The following is a 24538-nucleotide window of genomic DNA, read 5'->3' on the forward strand; positions in this document are numbered from 1 at the left end:
ATTGTTTTAAAAATGTTATTTTCCCGCATTGTACAAGTCAAAATCCTCTGACCAGTAAGTCTCTAAAATCAACCCCTAGTCCCTTCTCTGATCTCATCTGCTGCATCTCCCCTTTATTCTCTTAATTCCAGCGAGGCTGAACATTTTGCCCTTTCTTGAATTTGTCACACAGGGACCTGGCTCAGACCTTTCACACTCACTGTTGCCTTCCCTTGGGACATTCCTTATTCATAAATCTGCATGTCTCCTTCCTTCACCTCCTCAGGTTTTTATGCAAATACCACCTTATCTACATTTTCCTGGAAGGGAAGCAGAGTAGAGAGTGTTTTTACAGCAGTGAAACTACTCTATATGATTTTATGAAAGTGGATATATGTCATTATAAATGTGCCCAAACTGATAGAATGTATAGCACCTAGTCTGAATCCTGATGTAAACTATGGGTTTTGGGTGTTGACACATTAGTGGAGGCTCATTAGTTGTAACAAATGCACCACTCTGAGAGGTGGGTATTGATTATGAGAAATCTGCACACTGGTAGGACAGGGCATATATTGAGAAACCTCTGTGCCTTCTATTCCATTTTGCTGTGAACTTAAAACTGCTGTAAAAAGCAGCCTATTAAAGAAAAAGTTAAAGGAGGAAGAGTAGGCTGGGATGAAACTTCTACCATATAGGTAATGTTCTCTTCTTGAACAAATGTGCCTCCTCTGCATAAATCTAGTAAACTGTCTACACATAAAAACAACAGACACTCATTTCTGCCCTAATGAATGGCTTGCATTTTGGCTGTGCCTGTTTCCACTGACATTAATCAGTCATGTACATTCAGAGAAAAGAAGTGCCCTAAAAATTGAGAAGATGATGTGGGAAATTATGTTTTGATTAGCATAGTTTAGCATAGCATTTAATAATCCTTTAAAAAAAGCAGTGCAGATTTCATTTCAAAATTTAACATAAACATTTATTCATCATTTTAATTTAATAAGCAATGCAATGCAGGTTTTTTCTTACATATTATATAAATATATATGCATATACCTTCTAAGAAATAGCATAGGCTGGAATAAAAATTAGTGAGCAGTTAAGAAATAATCAAAATACAATAATAATAGAGTACAGAGGAAAATATTCAGTGCAAAATTTCATAATTCAGACAAAAAAGATGAATTCTTTTTTGCACTCCTTCCCCTACAACTCCCCCCGAAATGGAAGAAATAAAGCTCAGGCAGACAGGGGCATTTATAATCAAGGTAAATACTGGAAAATAAGTAGCACCTTTTATTAATTATTTTCAATGTCTATTTCCAGGAAGTCTACCTTGAGCATTTCTGATTTTGTAAAGAAAATAAAACTAGCTACTATGTACCATGAAGTTTAGCTGTTGCATATTTCAGCATTTGCATAGACTGTTTACTCATAAAATAAAGATAAATCTTCACAACAGAGTCTCAATTTTAAGATAAGGAAAATGCTGTGTGTTTGTTTTCCCAATCTTTAAAAACTAGCCAGAAAATTCATTTGGTATACATTGAGTTTTTAAAAATTAGTCAGAAAATTTCTAATATACATTCAGCCGGCATCATAGAATACTGTACTATTCATTCAATGATCTGGGTCCATCAATTCATTTCAATTAAAGAATTATTTTGTGCCTGGTACCTTGCTAGGCATTAAAGTTGTTATTATAACTAAGATAATATCCTTGTCCACAAGGAGCTCACAGACTAGTAGGAAAGAGATAAATTTGAAAATATATCCAAAACTGCTAGCAAAATATGTGCTCCCACTGAGTAATCAACACCTAGTTCCAAGTTAGTTATACAATGAAACTTAGAAACCACAATAGAGATTTCTCTAAAATATCTGTCCATATGATATCATAGTATAAATGATAAAAGGCAGCAAATGATTCAGTAGTCAAACAAGCTTGCTTAAAAATGAAGTTGGAACATACTGAACTAAGTATACTTTAAAAATGATCAACAATATATTCCTGATTTAAATAAATCATTGCAAAGAATTAGACATGACTCAGCAACTGAACAACAGCAACTACAACACTGTTTAGATTAAAAACAAAACACACAGTTGTATGAAAATTCCAAGCTCTTTCACTTTTGGTTAATTTTTTCCCACATATTTTATTTGCATAGTTCAGTACTACATATACAAAAATTACAGACATAAATATATATTCCACGGTCAAATCACAGTCACTTTAAGTACATTCATCTTTAAGAAGGCAGAGAGAAGAGGGTTCTACCTTTAAACATTGACAGGCACTTACATTAATTATATTTTATTGAATTTTTTAAAGAAAATCAAATATACAATTATGATTTCAGTCATGTCGAAACAACTGACTGGATTACCTTTGGTGTCAAGCAAAGCTATCTTTCTCCTTAATTCACTAAAATAGTAATTACAGTTGATAGACCATGTGACAGTATGATAGTGGTCTTGAGGATGCCTACAGAACCAACTACATTTAAATTTTATTACTTAAATATCATAAAAATACAGCCTAAAATATAATTGATATTTAAAAAATAATTCTATAGATTAACCCTTAAATCCAATCTCTGAAGAATACTTGCAAAATTTAGCTAGATGAAGCTATTGCCAAGAAATGTCTTTGTCTGTCTTATAAGAAACATCATTAGGTATAACTTTCAACCCAGTAGTCTTACTTTTAATATTTGCTCAAAGGTAATAATGGGATAAGAAAAAACATGGGTTGAAGAAATGTAAATAGTAAATAGAATGTTTTCAAAAATTCTTTTAAAATGGGGAATTATTGAAATATAAATCAACATGCTAGTTTAAAATATTTGGAGGAATGTGCTTTTAAATAAAAAGCTTGAAGTCAAATGTAAAGTTTAGTAAATAACTGAAAAGATCCTGCTCTTCCATCTTCAACAAAGGAATTTCTGTGGCTAATACATTAGTAATGTCTGACATCATTTTTATCATTACAAAGAAAGGACCTTATACTACACTGACATACTCACTGTAGCTGCAGACACCACCACCACACCATGACACAATGACAATGAACATTTAGTATCTGGATATCAGGTTAGCTGTATCTAAGCAAACAGATCCAAACATGTCACTGACTATGATGTCAGTTTAGTTGAATCTAACCAAGAACACCCAAACATGTCACAGATACAGCAAATGTATTTCAGGCCTTGTTTATGAAAAATTTTATTGTGACACATCAGTTTATCAAAACTTTTACTGAATTATGTTCTTAGAGTAAATATTCTTAATGAAATAAGCAAACAAATACCAAGAGTACTGTTTTTACACTTTGAGTGAATTCCTAAAAGCAACCACTCTTTCCCTTCACCAGGGATTTTGTATTCAGAAGTACTTTTTTGTTTTTTTTCTGGAATGAAATCAAAAGGGAAAAGTCTAGAAATACCTAGATAAGAAGAGGCTGCAGGTAGACTCTATCTCTAAAAACAAACTCTAGTCTTATTGTTGCCAGACATCTGTTATAAATTTTAGTATTGTTTAAATAGGTGAAATCACCATTTAAAAAGCAAGAATTTTTTAGATAAATCTTATTCTATGAATTTCATTAGCTCATCTTCAGATTCTTAGATCAACAAATACTGCTGGGGTGCTCCTTCTCCTCAAGGTTATATAAAATAGCAAAAATTTCTCTTAAATTAATAATTTAACAAATTTATGTTGCACATTCTATGCTCTGGTGTTATACTTTGAGAAACAAGTAAGCGAATGATGCTTCTAAAACAAACCATGAATATAAGCAAAATAAAAAGAATTAATGGAATATTGACACATGGATTCTATAAACAAGTTATGGTGAGTATTATTTTAATGACTCAAATATTTCTGTAACAATAGATATTGTGCAAAATCATTCATCTTAGTAGTTATGTCCAATTCACTCAGACTTCTCTGCTGTGGGAAACAGCAAATATTTTTCAAATTAAATTTATAAACATAATTTTGCAAAGTAGAATTCAATTAGGAGAAATGTATTCATTTTGGAAATAAAAAACTTATCAAGTAAGGTTAGAATATGTGTTTCAAAGAAAATATGTGTTCAGCCTATAAAATTCACTATTACAAATTGGGTGACTAATGGAGAAAAAAAAGTGAATTAGAAGTTAAAAGACCTGGTTTTATTTCCAAGTCTGCATTTACTCAGAAGACAAATCTACGTTTAGGCAAAGACCTTATCTGTTCTAGTCTTATTCTGTCAAAATGCTGATCTCTAACAAACCTACCTTTAATATATCAAAATCAAAATACAGCAAAAATCAAAACATAATTGCATCTAATGCTTAGAAAGTAAACATTTTAGTTTACATACCCTTTCTCACCAAATCTAGAAATTTCATCTTTAGTTAGAAGTAGCATGTGGCAGAAAAATAAAGTCCATTAAATAATACATCAGAAACTTGTACTTAAATGAACAAATTATATAAACTGAGTCTAATTTAAAAACATTTTTTAGATCATATAAAAAACAACTAAAAACTCAAAATAAAACTCTTAGTCATAAGAATGTTTCAAAATTTTACCCTGAATTTCATATGGGATAAGAATCCCATTCTTTTGTTCATCTGAACAGAACCTTTTTCTGATATATATATATATATACACACATATATATGTCTTAACATAATGTTGAATACCAATGTTTTCATGCAGAGCTGGCTAGCTTATTTTGCCATATTTGAATTTAAAACAATGAAACAATTTTTTTTTTTTTTACCATGTGAAGAAAAGTATTTGCTGATATGGTAATGAATTTGGGATCACAGACTCACTGCCTACTGAAATACTCCTAAATTTTACTCATCTTATTAACAAGTACATATAAAGACTGAAAAATGGGAAGATCATACAAGTAGGGTAAGTATAACTAAACCCACCAAAGAAACAAAAATGCTATATTAAAAATGCCCATAATCAGATAAAAATGCTAGAGAATTTGGCCTAGAAATTACAAAAATTGATGAAAGAATAATAATTTTAAAAAAATTATTTAAAAAATAATCATAGGAATAAAAGGGAGGAAGATACACAGAATGGGGTTGGGAGCAATATTTGGTCTAAAAATTTTTTCATATGCTCCACTAAAGAATTATTTTTGCAATACTCCTTTTCCTCCTAAGGTAGAGACCTAAAATTGTGATTCCCATGAGTTTAAGAATTCTTTCATGAACTGACTAAGACAGACAAGATCATAGGACCTCACGAAGCATTCAGACCTAAACTGTACAATTTGATAACAATGAAGAGAAAATCAGAATTATGAAGAAGGATGTGAAATCAGAAAATTATTCATTTTAAAAAATCACCAATAAAGATAGTTTATGATTTTGATTATATATGCACTATAATTACTAATTCTTACTAATTATTAATTGAGCTTTTCAGGTTTTAAGTGCATTTCTCAAACATGAGATCATGCACTTGAGAAATATATAGAAATCAAAATCTAAAATCAAGCAAAATGAATATATTATCATTTCAATTTTTATCTCAATGATTTTGATGCTCTTTGGCATTGTGAATTGTCATGGTGAGAATCTAGTTGTTATGAGGTACCCATGAGCCTACAGGGTGACATATATTGATGCTATGTTGTGATGGTAAGCTGTTTCTCAAAATTTCAGGCACTTTAAGAAAGTTGGAAGCATCCAGAATAGTAAATGTCAAGGACAGGATGATCTATTTTTCTAGATTCTTAAAAGTCATGTTTAATGATCTATTTATCATGTATAAGGAAGTTTCATAACAACAAAATATATTCCTCATCCAGGAAACCTGAAGACTACACTCACATGAGTTCCCTTACTGGTGAAGATGACTGGTTTTAGCCACGTGTCACTGCTGACTTCAGGAATACAGTCATTCCTGCAAACCAAGTAAGACCAGATGTAGCATGAGTGACTGTGAAAGATCTAAGACATTAGAAGCGTGATATGTGCACTAAGAGTCAAATATAAGTTAGTGACTAAATGACAACAATCTGTAACAGAGATAAAGAGAATGTTCTAAGGATGCCAAAGGTTTAGAAGAAGACAAAAGTAATGGCATTTGTTCTGTCTTTAGAAGAAAGGGACAGAAAGGAGAATAACAATACAGATGTTCAGGAAAACTTGACAAATTAGTTATGGTATAGGGGCAGTTGCATTAAGTGGTGTAAATAAATATAATTCTGTGTAGATGAACCAAATCTATGTATCTCAGAAGCTTTTTACAAATTTTTGTTGGCTTAAGATAATCTTGGACTTTCCTGGTGTCTCAGATGGTAAAGAATCCACCTGCAATGCTGGAGACCTGGGTCCCTGGGTTGGGAAAATCCCCTGGAGAAGGGAATGGTTACCTACTCCAGTATTCTGGCCTGGAGAATTCCATGGACAGAGGAGCCTGGTGGGCTGCAGTCTATGGGGTTGCAAAGAGTCAGACACAACTGAGAGACTTTCACCATTAAGATAATCTTATAAGTGATTGCCACTTATAAGAATCACTTATAATTCTGAACATAATGTTTCATAGTAAGTACTTTTATTTTTGAGTCATAATAAGTAGCAACTAATATGGGAATTACTTATCCATAAAGAAAATAGCATTTTTCTTCTAAACCCAACCTCAGGGAAAATATATTATACCTGAGTACTATAAATGTTTCATTATTTTTTTCCAAAAAATGTCACATTGAAGCAATTATGGCTATTATATAATCATTATCATTATTTGGGATAATTTGCATTGGCTAGAAAAGAAGGCAACTTGAAATCATATATTCAGGTTATGGCAAATGCAGTCTTTAATAAACACTAATTAAATCATAACACAAATTGCAGCAGAGTCTCTCTGTTTTACCATATAGTGTTTAATCTTTTTGTATCTATATTTATCTACTTTTTTGTATCTATAGCTACTATGGGCAGGCAGTATGGCAGTGAACACTCTAGGGACTCTTTCTGCTTTTATGTAAACCTGAGTTTTAGTTCTGTTTCTGTCACATACTTTTTAACTTCAGGTAATTTGTTGAGCTTCTTGGTATGTCTCTTTTTGTTTTGTTTCACTCATCTATTACATCATGACAATATCTATGATTTGATTTGAATACTAAAACGTTTTAATAGGAATAATGCAGGAAATATAAATATCTGTTCTCTTTCCACTTTACATTCTTTTCCCCTATTAATTTGAACCTAAATTATCATGATTATTTATAGCAAGAGCTTGCAACACGGTCCATGTAAAGTTGTTTTTAAAAGGTATTTTTGGATAGAAAATAAGTTTCAATTAAGTGTTTAAGTAACTCTCTACATTTTATAACACCAATGTAAAAACTTACATTTACAACATACATCTTATGGTCTTTTTTCCCCCTATATCCTAAACTATCATGTACAGCCGGAGATGGATGAGTAAAAATACCCAAATTTTTAAAGTGCACATTCAAATAAATCAAACCAAATTATTTTATGTATTTTCTAGTGTCTAGGAGAGACTCCATGAAATAAGGTGGTTACAATTTGGTATTAACACTTTCCTGGTGGCTCAGTGGTAAGGAATCTGCCTGCAATGCGGGACATCTGGGTTTAATTCCTGGGTCGGGAAGATCCCCTGGAGAAGAGAATGGCTACCCACTCCAGTATTCTTGCCTGGAGAATTCCATGGACGGAGGAGCCTAACAGGCTACAGTCCACGGGGTTGCAGAGTCTGACTTGACTGAGCAACTAACATATTAATACTAATGAAGTGAAATTTATGAGCCAAGTCAATTCACACTGAGAAAATATCATGTCTTCCAATGTGAAGCACACTAGAGCCTGACCCACTGTCTCTTAAATATGTGTTTACTGGGTCCAAAAAGAGCCAGAAAAGAAGTTTGGCATGTGTCAAGAGATGTCTATACCCTGTATTCCATTCACAAATTAATGAAGACATATTTAAGATTAAACAGTGACTAATACTGGGTGTCTTAATCTAGCCAGTGATAATGAATTATTCTGGTACCCATGTTTATGATAACCTTCTTTCTGCACAATTCCATAATAGGAAAATGGACTAAAAGGGATTTTAATGGTTTCTGACTTTGTTTTGTGATAGCTTGAACATCTAAAACCTGTCATTCCCTTGGGGAAGAAGTGTGTTCTGCACTAATCACTCATTGCTGCAGACACAGAAGCCAACTATATTTCCCACTCCATTTAGGCAGCTTTATAATAATAAATGTTCTAGGTTGGCATTCTCTTTTCTGTCTCTGAAAGGTTCTGTTCAAGCAGCAAATATTCTAACAAGTTTAACTTATTTGAGAGAGTAAACAACTTGAAACATTTATTTTATCTTGGAACAATTCTGAATCCTGAGTGTGTTTATATCACTGTTCAAGTATGTTCTAATTTTCAACATTTATGGATGAGAATTAAGCTGCATGCATACTTGTAACTTTGTGCAGTATGACTGGCAGGCATGACTGTATACCTCACATTATGTGCTTTGAATGTGCAATTTCAATTTCCTTTTTGTTTTTTTTTTTTTTTAAACAATTTAATGTAATCAATGTTAGAAGTGAAATTAAAGAAGATGATAAAAGTGCAATAGAACAAATAAAAATCGGTTTTGTCTTGACAAGAACCTCATCAGCAAGTAAATAAACCTCCTTCCATGGAGAAAACCACTGGAATGCATCCACTGGTAGGTGATAAATTAGCCCTTTAAAACCCCATGATCATTACTTGCCCCAGGGATATATTATCTGTATTAATTTAAATATGTATCTTCAGAGAATTCAAGACATTTTTGGGAAACGTTTAAGATTGGAAAGCTACTGCACAATTTATGATGTCGCATTTCTTATGACTAGTCAGAGTTGAATACAAACATACTAATAATATGAAACAGCTCATTCAAGATTCAAGATTGAATGAAGCTAAATTAAAAACAACTATATACTGTCACAATTTCCCTGATTTATTTAGCTATGGTATTGGCACATATTGTTTTGGTTAATATTTTAAAAATACAAATACTTATTTCCATGCAGAAAAGTGCATGTGAAATGAAATATGGAATTGTATACAGCTTGATAAACACAAGCTACATGTTCAAACAGTACGTAAAGTTTACAAATCAAATCCCTAGTGTTAATTATCACAAAAGCTTGGTATCTAAGCACAATCTTAAAGGAAATAAGAATACTTATTTCCTTATTCATCTGTCTCTACTGCAATGGTAAGAAGAAAGAATGCCAAAATCCTTTTGACACCTTAGGAATAACATTCAATAATCAAAGGCTAAATGTTTTTTATTAATCACGATCTTAAACTTCAGATTTATAAAGGTGAATGTTTATACCTTTATACCTAATGCATACATTGTTTCTTGTTTAAAAGCACTTTATCACTCAAAATGGTATTTATTAGTTCTGAACTCACAAATCTATCATATGCCTCTATATTCAAGAGCAATTCAGTCCCAGATTTTTCACATGGTTATGAAAATGAGGAACTGCTAAATTAACCTGGGTTCCCATATTGCAATCTTCTTTCTATCAAGTTATAAACTAAATCTCCACTTCAAAAGTGTATGTAAAGTCATACACAACCTGCAGGTCTAGAAGCCTTTTATAAGTGTCCTGGTTTAGTTACATTTACAGGCAGCAGGAAGTCTAGTTAGTAGAGGGTGGGATTTCTATTGCTTCCTTTCCTATAATATGAGACATTTTCGGTGGCTGAGTGAAAAGCCTGTTTGGATTTCTGTTTTTTGCTTTTGCGTGTTGGTGAATGGAGGGAAATGAGTGAGCTTGGAGGACTCATTGTAAGTACCTTCCACTCTTAGCTTTATTCAGATGGAATAATCATAATAGTAACCCTCTTATCACCACTATCTGTTGGGAAAAATGAAATTTCTGCCTGTTTGTCAGTCTGTCAACCAAGATTTCAGCTGATTCCACTTTGGTGTCTTAGTAAGACAGCTATTCTGGACTAAGTTTGGTTAAAAGAAGTTTCTATTTATTACTTTCTGGATTTTCAAATCAAAAGATATAGCTCATTGCTAGGAGTTATTTACATCTTTAATTTGATTTACTTATTAGTAAATCCTGATTATTTGAGGGTTCTATTCACTAGCACCAGGTACAGATGGCCCCCCTCAAAGAAATCATGTGCATGCATGGATCAAATTGGACATGGCTCAGAAATAATTATTTAAAAAATAGAGTTTTTACTTTTTTTTCAAATTTATTTCATATATGCAATTGCTTTTGTTTTACAGCAGTTAATTACATTTTCAAATTAAGAGCACCCTCATTTTCACCCATGTTCTTATCTCTAACATCCACATTATAAGGTACTAAGCAGATATAATGCATTTTTTTTTCTCCATGGATTTAAATATATATATACAGTGATAATATTCTTTATAAACTTGTCTTTTTTCTCCAGATATCTTGTCTGCTCATTCTTAAGTGTATGAAAGTTGGTGTGTATGAGGATGTTTAGGAAAAGAATTAATTTCCTTCAATTCCATTTCACCAATATTGAATAAAAAATGAAATGTGGAGAGGGTATTCTTATAGGATTAAACATACCCTTTCTAACTACTTAAACCAGCATTTTGAAATTCAGATCTCTGTAACCAAGACTAGAAGTCACTGGAAGACTTTAAAATCATTTAACCACCACAACCAGACTCATGTATGGACATAAACCCAATGCATGAATTCTTTATATGCTTAATCTCAAAATTTAACTACCCAAATAAGTTTTTAAAGACAAACATTTAAAATTTGTCATTAAGGAATATCTCATCTCCATCCTTAACTATAACTCTTCAACTAAAAATCTTCCAATATGTTGAAAAAAAATACTCCTAAGAAAGTTAGGAACACTGAAATCCGAGATATGCTTCTTGTTAAATATTTGTTTCTCTTTCTGAGGGATTAACCTCTGCTCCTTCCCACTTTTCAGTTTTGCCACTTTCGATATTAACACTGGGACTTTGAGATGTCTTCAAAGGTTCAGTTTCTTGAGATTCCTTGGTATGTATATTCTTCTTTTCCCTTGCAAGCAATCTGTAGTTGATAGCATTACCGATGAGCAGCCACACGCTGGCTAGGACCACAACAGCTCCACAGGCCAAATACATGTATTTATATTGTCCAGTTTCATCCACCAATTTACCTAAGAGACATAGAGTGTTTTGTAAGACAGCATTATAAATCAGCCATAAAATGATAACAGTTTCAAATAAATTCATTCCACACTGTGTACATATTTCTTCTTTAATACTAAATGAGAGTTAAATAAAGAAAAAAATATTCTAGATTATGACTTCCACATATACATAGTAAAGGCATGTTAGAGGCACATACTACATTGTACTACCAGTATATGAAATGCATTGAAAGTTGTTGCCTTCAATAAAAGTGTGCTACCAAGACAAACTAGGTATATCTGTGAAAGTGAAAGTGAAGTCGCTCAGTCATGTCCGACTCTTTGCAACCCAATGGACTGTAGCCTACCAGGCTCCTCCCTCCATGGGATTCTCCAGGCAAGAGTACTGGAGTGGGTTGCCATTTCCTTCTCCAAGGCATATCTGTATTTGTCTATATTTTCATTTACATGACATACATTTTAAACTTCCATATGTAGAAACATATATACATATTTACATATGTAAACATATATATGGATATATTTATAGCATATATATTGAGAGTGCTTCATCCTTTCCATATTTCCTATCTTTTCTATAAAGAGTATACATTACATTCTTTAGGGAAAGTCAAAGGCTTTGATGAGATTCCTAATGGGTCATAATATTTACTAAATGACTTCTCTATGCCTAGCACTAGGCTAAACACTTTATTTGTAATTTTGCATTTAATCCTTAAAAAAATCACTATGACATATTTCAAACATGATTACATAGCAAATGTGGCAGAAACTAGGATCTTACCAAAGTCTGTTTGCATCTCATATTCTTAACTACTCCGTAAAATGGCTCCAGCAAACCTCTTGGTTAAGTGTCGTGTCACTTTTTGGACTAATCACAGTTTTTCACTTTATCTAAATCTAAATTATTAAGACCAAACTAGTCAGGGAGAAAGTTTTTGCTCCATTTGAATATTGAGAACATTGAAAAACTAGCCTGGTACCAAATAATTGGAAGGTTTATTGACTTTTAAACAAGCTACAGCTTATATTGTTTATATTTAGTTTTGCCTCATGCTTATGCAAACATTTAATTCTTAACAATAGTTATTACTGGCAAAATTTTGTAGGCACAAACCCAAATTATTTTTCATATGCATATTCAGCTGATTCTGAAACAGACCTATTTGTTTAGTCAGAGTTTCCAACATTCTGACTAGAATTTAGTTCAGTTCAGTCACTCAGTAGTGTCCACCTCTTTGTGACTCCACAGACCACAGCATGCGAGCCTTCCCTGCCCATCACCAACTCCCAGAGCTTGCTCAAACTCATGTACATCCAGTCAGTGAGGCCATCCAACCATCTCATCCTCTGTCATCCCCTTCTTCTCCTGCTTTTCAATCTTTCCCAGCATCACTGTCTTTTCCAATGAGTCAGTTCTTCTCATCAGGTGACCAGAGTATTGGAGCTTTAGCTTCAGCATCAGTCCTTCCAATGAATATTCAACACTGATTTCCTTTATGATGGATTGGTTGGATCTCCTTGCAGTCCAAGGGACTCTCAAGAGTTTTCTCCAACACCGCAGCTCAAAAGCATCAATTCTTCAGCGCTCAGCTTTCTTTATGGTCCAACTCTCACATCCATATATGACTACTGGAAAAACTGAAGCTTTGACCATACAGACCTTTCTTGACAAAGTAATGTCTCTGCTATTTAATATACTGTCTAGGTTGGTCATAGCTTTTCTTCCAAGGAGCCACCATCTTTTAATTTCAAGCCTGTATTCACCATCTGCAGGGATTTTGGAGCGCCTCCCCCCACCAAAAGTCTTTCACTGTTTCCATTGTTTCACCATCTATTTGCCATGAAGTGATGGAACTGGATGCCATGATTTTCATTTTTTGAATGTTGAATTTTAAGCCTGCTTTTTCACTCTTCTCTTTCATCAAGAGGGTATTCAGTTCCTCTTCACTTTGTGCCATGAGGGTGGTGTCATCTGCATATCTAAGGTTATTGATATTTCTCCCAGCAATCTTGATTCCAGCTTTTGCTTCTTCCAGCCCAGTGTTTCTTGTGATGTACTCTGCATATAAGTTAAATGAGCAGGGTGACAATATACAGCCTTGACGTACTCCTTTTCCTATGTGGAACCAGTCTGTTGTTCCATGTCCAGTTCCAACTGTTGCTTCCTGACCTGCATATAGGTTTTTCAAGAGGCAAGTCAGGTGGTCTGGTATTCCTATCTCTTTCAGACTTTTCCACAGTTTGTTGTGATCCACACAGTCAACAGCTTTGGGATAGTCAATCAACCAGACATAGATGTTTTTCTGGAACTCTCTTGCTTTTTCGATGATCCAACAGATACTGGCAATTTCATCTCTCGTTCCTCTGCCTTTTCTAAAGCCAGCTCGAACATCTGAAAGTTCACAGTTCACGTATTGCTGAAGCCTGGCTTGGGGAATTTTGAGCATTACTTTCCTAGCATTTGAGATGAGTGCAATTGTGTGATAGTCAGAGCATTCTTTGGTATTGCCTTTCTTTGGGATTGGAGTGAAAACTGACCTTTTCCAGCCCTGTGGCCACTGCTGAGTTTTCCAAATTTGCTGGCATATTGAGTGTAGCACTTTCACAGCATCATCTTTTAGGATTTGAAATTGGTCAACTGGGATTCCATCACCTCTACTAGCTTTGTTTGTAGTGTAGCTTCCTAAAGCCCACTTAACTTCACATTCTAGGATGTCTGGCTCTAGGTGAGTGATCATACCATTGTGATTATCTGGGTCGTGAAGACCTTTTTTTGTATAGTCCTTCTGTATATGCTTGCCACCTCTTCTCAATATCTTCTGCTTCTGTTAGGTTCATACCATTTCTGGCCTTTAGTGAGCCTATCTTTGCATGAAATGTTCCCTTGGTATCTCTAATTTTCTTGAAGAGATCTAGCCTTTCCCATTCTGTTGTTTTCCTCTATTTCTTTGCATTGATCGCTGAAGAAAGCTTTCTTATCTCTCCTTGCTATTCTTTGAAATTCCGCATTCAGATGCTTATATCTTGCCTTTCCTCCTTTTCTTTTCGCTTCTCTTCTTTTCACAGCTATTTGTAAGCCCTCCTCAGACAGCCATTTTGCTTTTTTGCATTTCTTTTCCATGGAGACGGTCTTGATCCCTGTCTCCTGTACAATGTCGGGAACCTCCGTCCATAGTTCATCAGGCACTCTATCTATCAGATCTAGTCCCTTAAATCTATTTCTCACTTCCACTGTAATCATAAGGGATTTGATTTAGGTCATGCCTGAATGGTCTAGTGGTTTTCCCCACTTTCTTCAATTTAAGTCTGAATTTGGCAATAAGGAGTTCATGATCAGAGCCACAGTCAACTTCTGGTCTTGTTTTTGCTGACTGCATAGAGCTTCTCCATCTTTGGCTGCAAAGAATATAATCAATCTGATTTCGGTGTTGACCATCTGGTGATGTCCAATTGTAGAGTCTTCTCTCATGTTGTTTGAAGAGGGTATCTGTTATGACCAATGCTTTCTCTTGGCAAAACTCTATTAGCCTTTGCCCTGCTTCATTCCATACTACATGTAGGAAGAGTTTAAACACTGACCTTATATACGTGAATGAAATTCATGAATGGCTGGCAGTTATTGTGACAATTAGGGGCAGGCCAAGAGGTCTAAGTAAATACCTACATTTAGCATTATTTAAAGCAATGCTGAGCTAAAAAGCCTCTTGATGAAAGTGAAAGAGGAGAATGAAAAAGTTGGCTTAAAGCTCAACATTCAGAAAATGAAAATCATGGCATCCGGTCCCATCACTTCATGGGAACTAGATGGGGAAACAGTGGAAACAGTGTCAGACTTTCTTTTTTGGGGCTCCAGAATCACTGCAGATGGTGACTGCAGCCATGAAATTAAAAGACGCTTACTCCTTGGCAGAAAAGTTATGACCAACCTAGATAGTATATTCAAAAGCAGAGACATTACTTTGCTGACTAAGGGTCGCCTAGTCAAGGCTATGGTTTTCCTGTGGTCATGTATGGATGTGAGAGTTGGACTGTGAAGAAGGCTGAGTGACGAAGAATTGATGCTTTTGAACTGTCGTGCTGGAGAAGACTCTTGAGAGTTCCTTGGACTGCAAGGAGATCCAACCAGCCCATTCTGAAGGAGATCAACCCTGGGATTTCTTTGAAAGGAATGATGCTAAAGCTGAAACTCCAGTACTTTGGCCACCTCATGAGAAGAGTTGACTCATTGGAAAAGACTCTGATGCTGCGAGGGATTGGGGGCAGGAGGAGAAGGGGACAACCGAGGATGAGATGGCTGGATGGCATCATGGACTCGATGGACGTGAGTCTGAGTGAACTCCGGGAGATGGTGATGAACAGGGAGGCCTGGCATGTTGAGATTCATGGGGTCGCAAAGAGTCGGACACGACTGAGCGACTGAACTGAACTGAAATGAACTGAACTTATACAGTGATTACTAGAAAAGATAGACCAACAAAAAGTATTCCATATTTATTACATGTACGTCTAAGACTAAACAAAGTCTTCACTTCAAAAAGTAATGTACACGTCTTTACTCAGTCTCTTTACTTGATAATTTAGCGTAGATACATTTATAGTCATCTCTGACAGTATTTTAGATCTTTAAATCTAAAGATAAAGGTTACAAATATGGGATATAAGTATTTGATCAAGAAAATGACTTTGACTGAACTTTTCTTCATTCTTGCATTCCTATTGATATATTCCGATCAGTGATATTATAAACATATTCCTTCCTTAAGCATGTAACAAGTTCTATATTAATATAACCATTATACTCCAATAAGAAAAGAGATCTTAACCTTTTGAGAGCACTACTTTAAATTTTTGACTTGTTTTTAAAAAAACAAGAGAAATCTGTTTACCAATGATAAATGATATTTTATTTATATGATTTATTTTTAACAATACAAGTTGATATAGGTAAAAATCTGCAAGTCATGCTAATTATCAGTCTAATTTAAATTCTCAAGTTCATAATACAAGGCTATAAATGAAATTTTTGTCTAAAATAGACTAATTAGGAAACTGAAAAGATATAATAAGGCTAAAACTAACACATCTACAGTCTTTTAGGGTATTAGTATCTATTATTACAAACCACATTTACACTACAAAGAAAGTCTCAGCTAATGGATATTAATTTTATGCTATTTGCTTTCTTTGATGATAAATATTCTTACCAGCAAGAGGAGGACCAAGGAGGACAGGACAACACTCCACAACTGTGACGAGTCCCACAGCACTGGAAAATCTTTGAGCACCAACAAGGTCCATGAGAGTTTCAAAGAGGACACTGCTAACACTCCCAAATCCAAGGCCAAAAAATACAGCATACACCACCAGGCTTGTGTAGTCCTCAGCCAATGCGCATAAGAGATGACAGATTCCAGTGAACATCACTGCGAAACTGAAGAAGTACTGGATTCGGGGTCGGATTAATTTGGAGTTGGCAATAAGTCCTACAGTAGGTCTGGCAAACATATCAACAAAAGCCATAACAGAGAGCAAGAAAGCTGCAGAATACTCATCAATTCCTTTGTCTTTAGCATATGGAGCCAAGAATATAACGGGGGCAAAGAACCCCAGAAACATAATGACATTTCCAGATAAGTATATCAGAAATCCCCTATGCTTAAAAAGGGAGAAATCTAAATATTTATTAGTTTCTTCCCATACTGATAACTTCTTCTGTCTTTTCTTCACACTGGAATCAGTTTCGCTTACACTAACCTTATTTTTAGACTCAGTACTTGCTTTGGGTTCAACAGGTCTCATAAGGGACCCAGCCACACAGCAGTTCAATAGTAAACCTCCCAAAATCATGAAACTTCCCTTCCAGCCGTAAGTATTAAGGAGGTACTGATTGAAAGGAGCCAATGTACTTAAGAAAACAGGACTTCCTGCCATTGCAAGGCCATTCGCTACAGGTCGTTTCTTATAGAAATATTTGCCAATGATTGTTAAGGCAGGTTGCAGGTTGAAGGCTAGACCTAAACCTAAAAAGAACAAAACAAAAGGAAGAAAAAAACACATTATGCCACTCACAAAAGAAATCACTTGTCAAAATGTACATTCAAGTGGAGATGGTAGAATGAAAAGGCAACAGCACACAGTAAATAAAAAATTTAAGAATTAAAAAGATTACATATTATCAATAAGATAGCACATAAACAAAAAGGTTCTCATAACTAGACATCTGAGATGCAAGACTGTTTCATAGCCCTTTCCTTTTAAAACACAAAAATAAAGCCAAGAACTTCTCCTAATGTTGCAACAATCAGAGAATAGGTTGAAATTGGAACACAGTTTATTAGTTCTTAGTCATAATCACTTAATTCCATAAATAAATTAATCTCTCTAATCTCTCTCTTTATATACACATGCAGAGAATAGATATCTTCCTTGAAGGCAAGAGTGTGTTTAAAACATGAATACTTTCTTTTCAGTACAGAATAGATGAAACAGATTAAAAAGGTTGTTGTTTATAAATAATCTTAGACCTCCTGTAGTTATTTCTTTCAAAGCTATGCAAATACTAAAAACAAGTAATCAGTTCATGCCATTAATTTTATGTTCTTCATCCCTCACATTCCACATTTCATGACTATAGAGGTAAATGTGTATTAACTAAAAAATAATTTTAAGCTGATTGTTTATATGGGTCAAAAGTTTCCACTGTCTAGGGACACCTTGACAGTGTTGAGTTAGCTCATCAAGATACTATTCGGCAACAAAAATGAATGTTTGTTTAAAAAGTAAATACAAGTGATTTATACAAACTACCTCTCTTTACCCTTTAGCCTAGACATGATTTTGTATTATTTAGGATCTATAGAAGTAAGAATTCTTTGGCATTTACCAATTTATGCAAATTTGAGACAGTATTGCAAATTGGTTAAGTATTTAGATTCCAGGACACTGGGTTCTGAACAAATACTTAATGCAAATCTCTAATACAAATATTTGTATTTAATATTTGTAATAGTATTCAGATTGATTATATTATTTGCAGCCAAAGATGGAGGAGCTCTATACAGTCAGCAAAAACAAGACCAACCAGCAGCTGACTGTGGCTTAGATCATGAACTCCCTCCCTATTGCCAAATTCAGATTTAAATTGAAGAAACTGGGGAAAACCACTAGACCATTCAGGTATGACCTAAATCAAATCCCTTATGATTATACAGTGGAAGTGAGAAATAGATTTAAGGGACTAGATCTGATAGATAGAGTGCCTGATGAACTATGGATGAAGGGTCATGACATTGTACAGGAGACAGGGATCAAGACCATCCCCATGGAAAAGAAATGCAAAAAAGCAAAATGGCTGTCTGAGGAGGACTTACAAATAGCTGTGAAAAGAAGCGAAGTGAAAAGCAAAGGAGAAAAGGAAAGATATACCTATTTGAATGCAGAGTTTCAAAGAATAGCAAGGAGAGATAAGAAAGCCTTCTTCCATGATCAATGCAAATAAATAGAAAAAAAGAACAGAATGGGAAAGACTAGAGAGTTCTTCAAGAAAGTTAAAATACCAAGGGAACATTTCATGCAAAGATGGGCTTACTAAAGGGCAGAAATGGTATGGAACTAACAGGAGCAGAAGATATTAAGAAGAGGTGGCAAGAATACACAGGAGAACTGTACAAAAAAGGTCTTCATGACCCAGATAGTCACAATGGTATGATCACTCACCTAGAGCCAGACATCCTGGAGTGTGAATTCAAATGGGCCTTAGGAAGCATCACTACGAACAAAGCTAATGGAGGTGATGGAATTCCAATTGAGCTATTTCAAGTCTTGAAAGATGATGTTGTGAAAGTGCTACACTCAATATGCCAGCAAATTTGGAAAACTCAGCAGTGGCCACAGGATTGGAAAATGTCAGTTTTCATTCCAATCCCAAAGAAAGGCAATGACAAGAATGCTCAAACTATTGCACAATTGCACTCATCTCACACGCTAGGAAAGTAATGCTCAAAATTCTCCAAGCCAGGCTTCAGCAATATGTGAACCGTGAACTTCCAGACGTTCAAGCTGGTTTTAGAAAAGGCAGAGGAACCAGGGATCAAATTGCCAACATCCGTTGGATCATACAAAAAGCAAGAGAGTTCTAGAAAAAGATCTACTTCTGCTTTATTGACTATGCCAAACCCTTTGGCTGTGTGGACCACAACAAACTGTGGAAAAGTCTGAAAGAGATGGGAATACCAGACCACCTGACTTGCCTCTTGAGAAACCTATATGCAGGTCAGGAAGCAACAGTTGGAACTGGACATGGAACAACAGACTGGTTCCAAATAGGAAAAGGAGTACATCAAGGCTGTATATTTAACTTACATGCAGAGTACATGATGAGAAATGCTGGGCTAGAAGAAGCACAAGCTGAAGTCAAGATTGCCGGGAGAAATATCAATAACCTTAGATATGCAGATGACACCACCCTTATGGCAAAAAATGAAGAAGAACTAAAGAGCCTCTTGATGAAAGTGAAAGAGGAGAGTGAAAAAGTTGGCTTAAAGCTCAACATTCAGAAAACTAACATCATGGCATCCAGTTCCATCACTTTATGGCCAATAGATGGGGAAACAGGAGAAACAGCAGCAGACTTTAGTTTTTTGGACTCCAAAATCATAGCAGATAGTGACTGCAGCCATGAAATTAAAAGACGCTAACTCCTTAGAAGGAATGTTATCACCAACCTAGACAGCATATTAAAAAGCAAAGACATTACTTTGCTAACAAAGGTCTGTCTAGTCAAGGCTATCGTTTTCCAGTGGTCATGTATGGATGTGAGAGTTGGCGTATAAAGAAAGCTGAGTGTGGAAGAACTGATGCTTTTGAACTGTGGTGTTGGAGAAGACTCTTGAGAGTCCCTTGGACTGCAAGGAGATCCAACCAGTCCATCCTAAAGGAGAGCAGTCCTGGGTATTCATTGGAAGGACTGATGTTGAAGCTGAACTCCAATACTTTGGCCACCTGATGTGAACAGCTGACTCATTTGAAAAGACCCTGATGCTGGGAATGATTGAGGGCAAGAAGAGAAGGGGACGACAGAGTATGAGATGGTTGGATGGCATTGCCGCCTCAATGGACATGAATTTCAGTAGGCTGTGGGAGTTGATGATGGACAGGGAGGCCTGGCATGCTGCAGTTCATGGGGTTGCAAAGAGTCAGACACAACTGAGCAACTGAACTGAACTGAACTGAACAGTGTTCCAAAAAACTGATATGAAGGAACCAGTAATCAGTTTTGGTGAATGACAGGGCAGTATGCTCTCTGATTCTACCTTAGCCATACTTGTGAGATATGCAGAATGAGTGTAATTATCAATAGACCCAGGGTCTAAGTAATGAAACTATTGTCAGCAGCTTGTAAGAGGAAGGACTCAAATTCCCAGGAATTGTGCTTTGAGGTTCAAATTTCTTTACCTAAGCCATCTTCCTCCCTGTGCCCCTATTCTGTCACCTGGAATTTTGCTTTCACATGTTAATGCAAGTTCTCCTTAGGAGTTTGTGGTCATCTATTTCCTACTTGGCATGGTAAAAGGAGCATGGCATTTGAAATGAAAAGATCTAAGTCTGTCTCAGCTACTTACTTATATGTACTACTGGGCAAAATACTTAAGATTTCTTAAATTCCAGTTCTTTCAACAAGAACATAAAAGGGTTTTGCTAAAATCAAGTGAGGTCTACGTCTCCAAGATGATGTATAATGTTGTTGTGATGATGATTATTATATGTTAGTATTTATTTAAAAGTGACAAAATGCTGGATACTCTGTAAAGTATCATATATTCATTTTTTTAACAAATGAATTAATATATAGTTCATTGAACATATGGTTCAAATGAATATATAGTCTATTTTTACAAATGAATATATGGTTCCTCCTACATATTTCCTTTTCCTTCCAAAGGAAAGAGCTATCATTTTTCCATTTTAAAGACAAAGAGATGGAGGCATAAGGAGGGGTATTTATCCACAATCACACAGCTAATATGTGCTGAGTTAGGTTTAAAAGCTAGACCTGAATGATTTCAAATACCAAGAAATATTGGCTGATAATGACTTAAGATAAATCTCTTATAGTTATATTTAATGGTTGACTAGAAGCACCAGAGCCTTTGAGACTCAAATAAATGGAACTGAAGTTAGAATAACATAAAATACAATTGATATTTATGATATAGTAACATCAAAACCACCTTTTTCTTAATACATGACTTTGTGGGCCCAGACTGAATTCTATGGCCAAATGAAATATGGCTGACCCTTGAACAATGTGGGGTTTAAGGCTCACCCTCTACATAGCTGAAAAATCTATGTATCATTTATAGCCAGCTCACCTTAGGATTCAACCAACTATGGACTGAGTAGTAGAGTAGACCCCTGCAGTTCAAATCCATGTTGTTCAAGGTCAGCTGTACCTAGTATTTCTTCACAAAGGAAACACTATTCTCTCCACCATGACAATTCTTAGATATAAGAAGATTCTCATTTAGAATGTCAAAGATGTTTTACAAAGTCAAAAAAGAAGAGTTGTCCATAGGTTGTAAAGAGTGGATTTTAACATCACTATTACTGTAGGCTTTAATACATCTAATTTTTCAATCAGATGATGCATTAATCCAAGGTCAGACTGACTTAAAGTCATAAAAGATATATTTACGTTTTTATCTGTGAACAAAAGGAAATAATTAAATTTCTTTATATACTGAAGTCTAATTTTTCTAAAACTTGGGAGTGTAAATTTGTGTAGTGCAATTTGCTGCTGAAGCTAATGTGAATGTGAACGTGAAGTCGCTGTCGTGTCCGACTCTTTGCGAGTCCCCATGGACTGTAGCCTACCAGGCTCCTCTATCCATGGGATTTTCCAGGCAATAGTACTGGAGTGGATTGCCATTTCCTTCTCCAAGGGATCTTCCCAACCCAGAGATTGAACCCGGGTCTCCTGCATCGTAGACAGACGCTTTACCATCTGAGCCACCAGGGAAGTCGTTGAAGCTAATAAAGATCATATTTTCCAAATGTGCATATTCAGGTAGCTAGAGTCTACAGACATGCTTAAGAAACAACTATAACCAAATGACAGGAACTCATTTTAAAATATTTGTGTTCAGTGACAAATGTGTCTTTCAAATTTTTAAATAGAATCCTTTAGTAAGAAAAGGTAGGGAGGCTAATGCAGAGCTCTATCACTAATCAGAACACGAGCAACAATTCTATGTTAAAGCTAAATCAATGAATCCAGGAAACATCTTTTTGACACCATTTTTAACCTATTATGAGTGATCAGTCAGACACTAATAGTAATAAGTAGTGAAAGCATTTTTTTTTTAAATGAAGCTATTCATATGCCAGAGTCTGTGTGGCCATGTCAGTCTTCATGGCCTGAAGATTAAATGTTGAAACAGTAAAAACAAACCAAAGAAGTTTTCTTTTTGACATTTATATCATAGACACAACATGTCTGATAACTTGCTTTTTCCATTTCTAGAAATTAGTTTGATTGGTCAGCCTATAGCCAGGAGTTTAACATACCAGATGACAATACTTTAAAGTATATAGCATCTGATATTAAAAAAAAAAAAAATCAAAGAAAATAAGAATGTTTTGTTGCTCATGCTTCTGACAGAACTTTGCAAACAGTAGAAGTGTTAAGAAGAAAATGAGCTGAAAACAAATCTCCACTTACCGCAAATTAATCCCATTGTGAAGTAAAGCTCTACTACGTTGGTACTATAAGAGGCCGAGACCATACCCAAACAGCATAACAAACCTCCTACCATCACCACTGGCCGGCTACCATATTTATTCACCAAAACGCTACTTATAGGACCTGAGGTAGAGAAGAAGTTAAGAAATATTCAGTTCCTGGGTTATTTATTTATTTATAACATATGTTAATTTTGAAAGTTGAGAAAACACATTTTAACGATCAAAGAAAAGTATTAGCTTATATGGAACAACATGAAAACTTTTCAATACTTTCCAATCCATTTGACTGGTTGTCTTTACCCATATATCTACAAGCACATAAAATAATCCATTGAATTATTTAATATCAAGTTTGGTAGGACCATAATAATTCAACTTCTGACAGAAAAGCTTTTTAATGAGACATAGCTAAACTTGTTGTTAATCTCTAAGTCATATCTGATTCTTTTGTGTCCCCTATAGACTGTATCACACCAGGCTCCACTGTCCATGGGATTTCCCAAACAAGAACATTGGAGGGGAGTGCCATTTCCTTCTCCAGGAGATTTTCCTGACCCAGGGGTCAAACCCATGTCTTCTGTATTGACAGGCAGATTCTTTAATGCTGAGCCACTGGGGAAGCCCTAAATATCTTAATAAATGCAGATAAATTTATTTAATAAAAATTTAAGGATTATATAAATGATCTATCTCTTAGAATTTTACTTTTTGGAATAATGTGTGTTTAGGCACACAGATATATGCCTTTAATTGAAGCTGACTTGTTTTTCTTTTTATTATACCCCACTGTGACTTTTTAATACCATATTTTTTATTTTAAGATCCCAACTGTTTACATATCTCATTATATTAGAAATGAGAATTTTTATACTGACAGTCTCTTAACAATCCCTGTTCATCAGGGGCCAACAAGGGTAGTAATGTTGCTTCCATGCGTTAGGTATGTTTGAATTCATTTCAGTTTGGCCACTCAGTCATATCTGACTCTTTGCGACCCCATGGACTGCAGCATGCCAGGCTTCCCTGTCCATCACCAACTCCTGGAGCTTACTCAAACTCACGGCCATCGAGTCGGTGATGCCATCCAACCATCTCATCCTCTGTCATCCCCTTCTCTCACCTTCAGTCTTTCTCAGCATCAGGGTCTTTTCAAATGAGTCAATTCTTCTCATCAGGTGGCCAAAGTATTGGAGTTTCAGCTTCAACATCAGTCCTTCCAATGAATATTCAGGACTGATTTCCTTTACGATTGACTGGTTTGATCTCCTTGCATTCCCAGGACTCTCAAGAGTCTTCTCTCTCCAACACCAGAGTTCAAAAGCATCAATTCTTTGGCACTCAGCTTTCTTTATGGTCCAAATCTCACATCCATACATGACTACTGGAAAAACTATAACTTTGACTAGATAGACCTTTGTTGACAAAGTAATGTCTCTGCTTTTTAATATGCTATCTAGGTTGGTCATAGCTTTTCTTCCAAGGAGTAAATGTCTTTTCATTTCATGGCTGCACTCACCATCTGCAGTGATTTTGGAGCCCAAGGAAATAAAGTCTGCCACTGTTTCCTTTGTTTCCCCATCTATTTGCCATGAAGTGATGGGACCAGA

At 35.2% G+C, this 24538-nt stretch overlaps 1 protein-coding gene across 4 annotated transcripts in view; it reads right to left on the bottom strand.

Moving 5' to 3' along the window:
* Positions 1–942: 942 nt before the first annotated feature.
* Positions 943–24538, bottom strand: part of SLC16A7 (solute carrier family 16 member 7) — a 205370-nt gene continuing 181774 nt past the window's right edge. For all 4 annotated transcript variants that reach the window (XM_015094773.4, XM_060414099.1, XM_012174639.5 and 1 more), the window contains 3 exons: positions 22909–23052; positions 16394–17209; positions 943–11192 (listed from right to left, as the gene is read on the bottom strand). In XM_015094773.4, coding sequence (XP_014950259.1) covers positions 10924–11192; positions 16394–17209; positions 22909–23052 — 1229 coding nt within the window. In that variant the 3' untranslated portion in view covers positions 943–10923. The remainder of the gene's footprint in view (positions 11193–16393; positions 17210–22908; positions 23053–24538) is intronic.

The sequence above is a fragment of the Ovis aries genome, chromosome 3 (genome assembly GCF_016772045.2).
Source record: "Ovis aries strain OAR_USU_Benz2616 breed Rambouillet chromosome 3, ARS-UI_Ramb_v3.0, whole genome shotgun sequence".
Classification (NCBI taxonomy): Eukaryota; Metazoa; Chordata; class Mammalia; order Artiodactyla; family Bovidae; genus Ovis; species Ovis aries.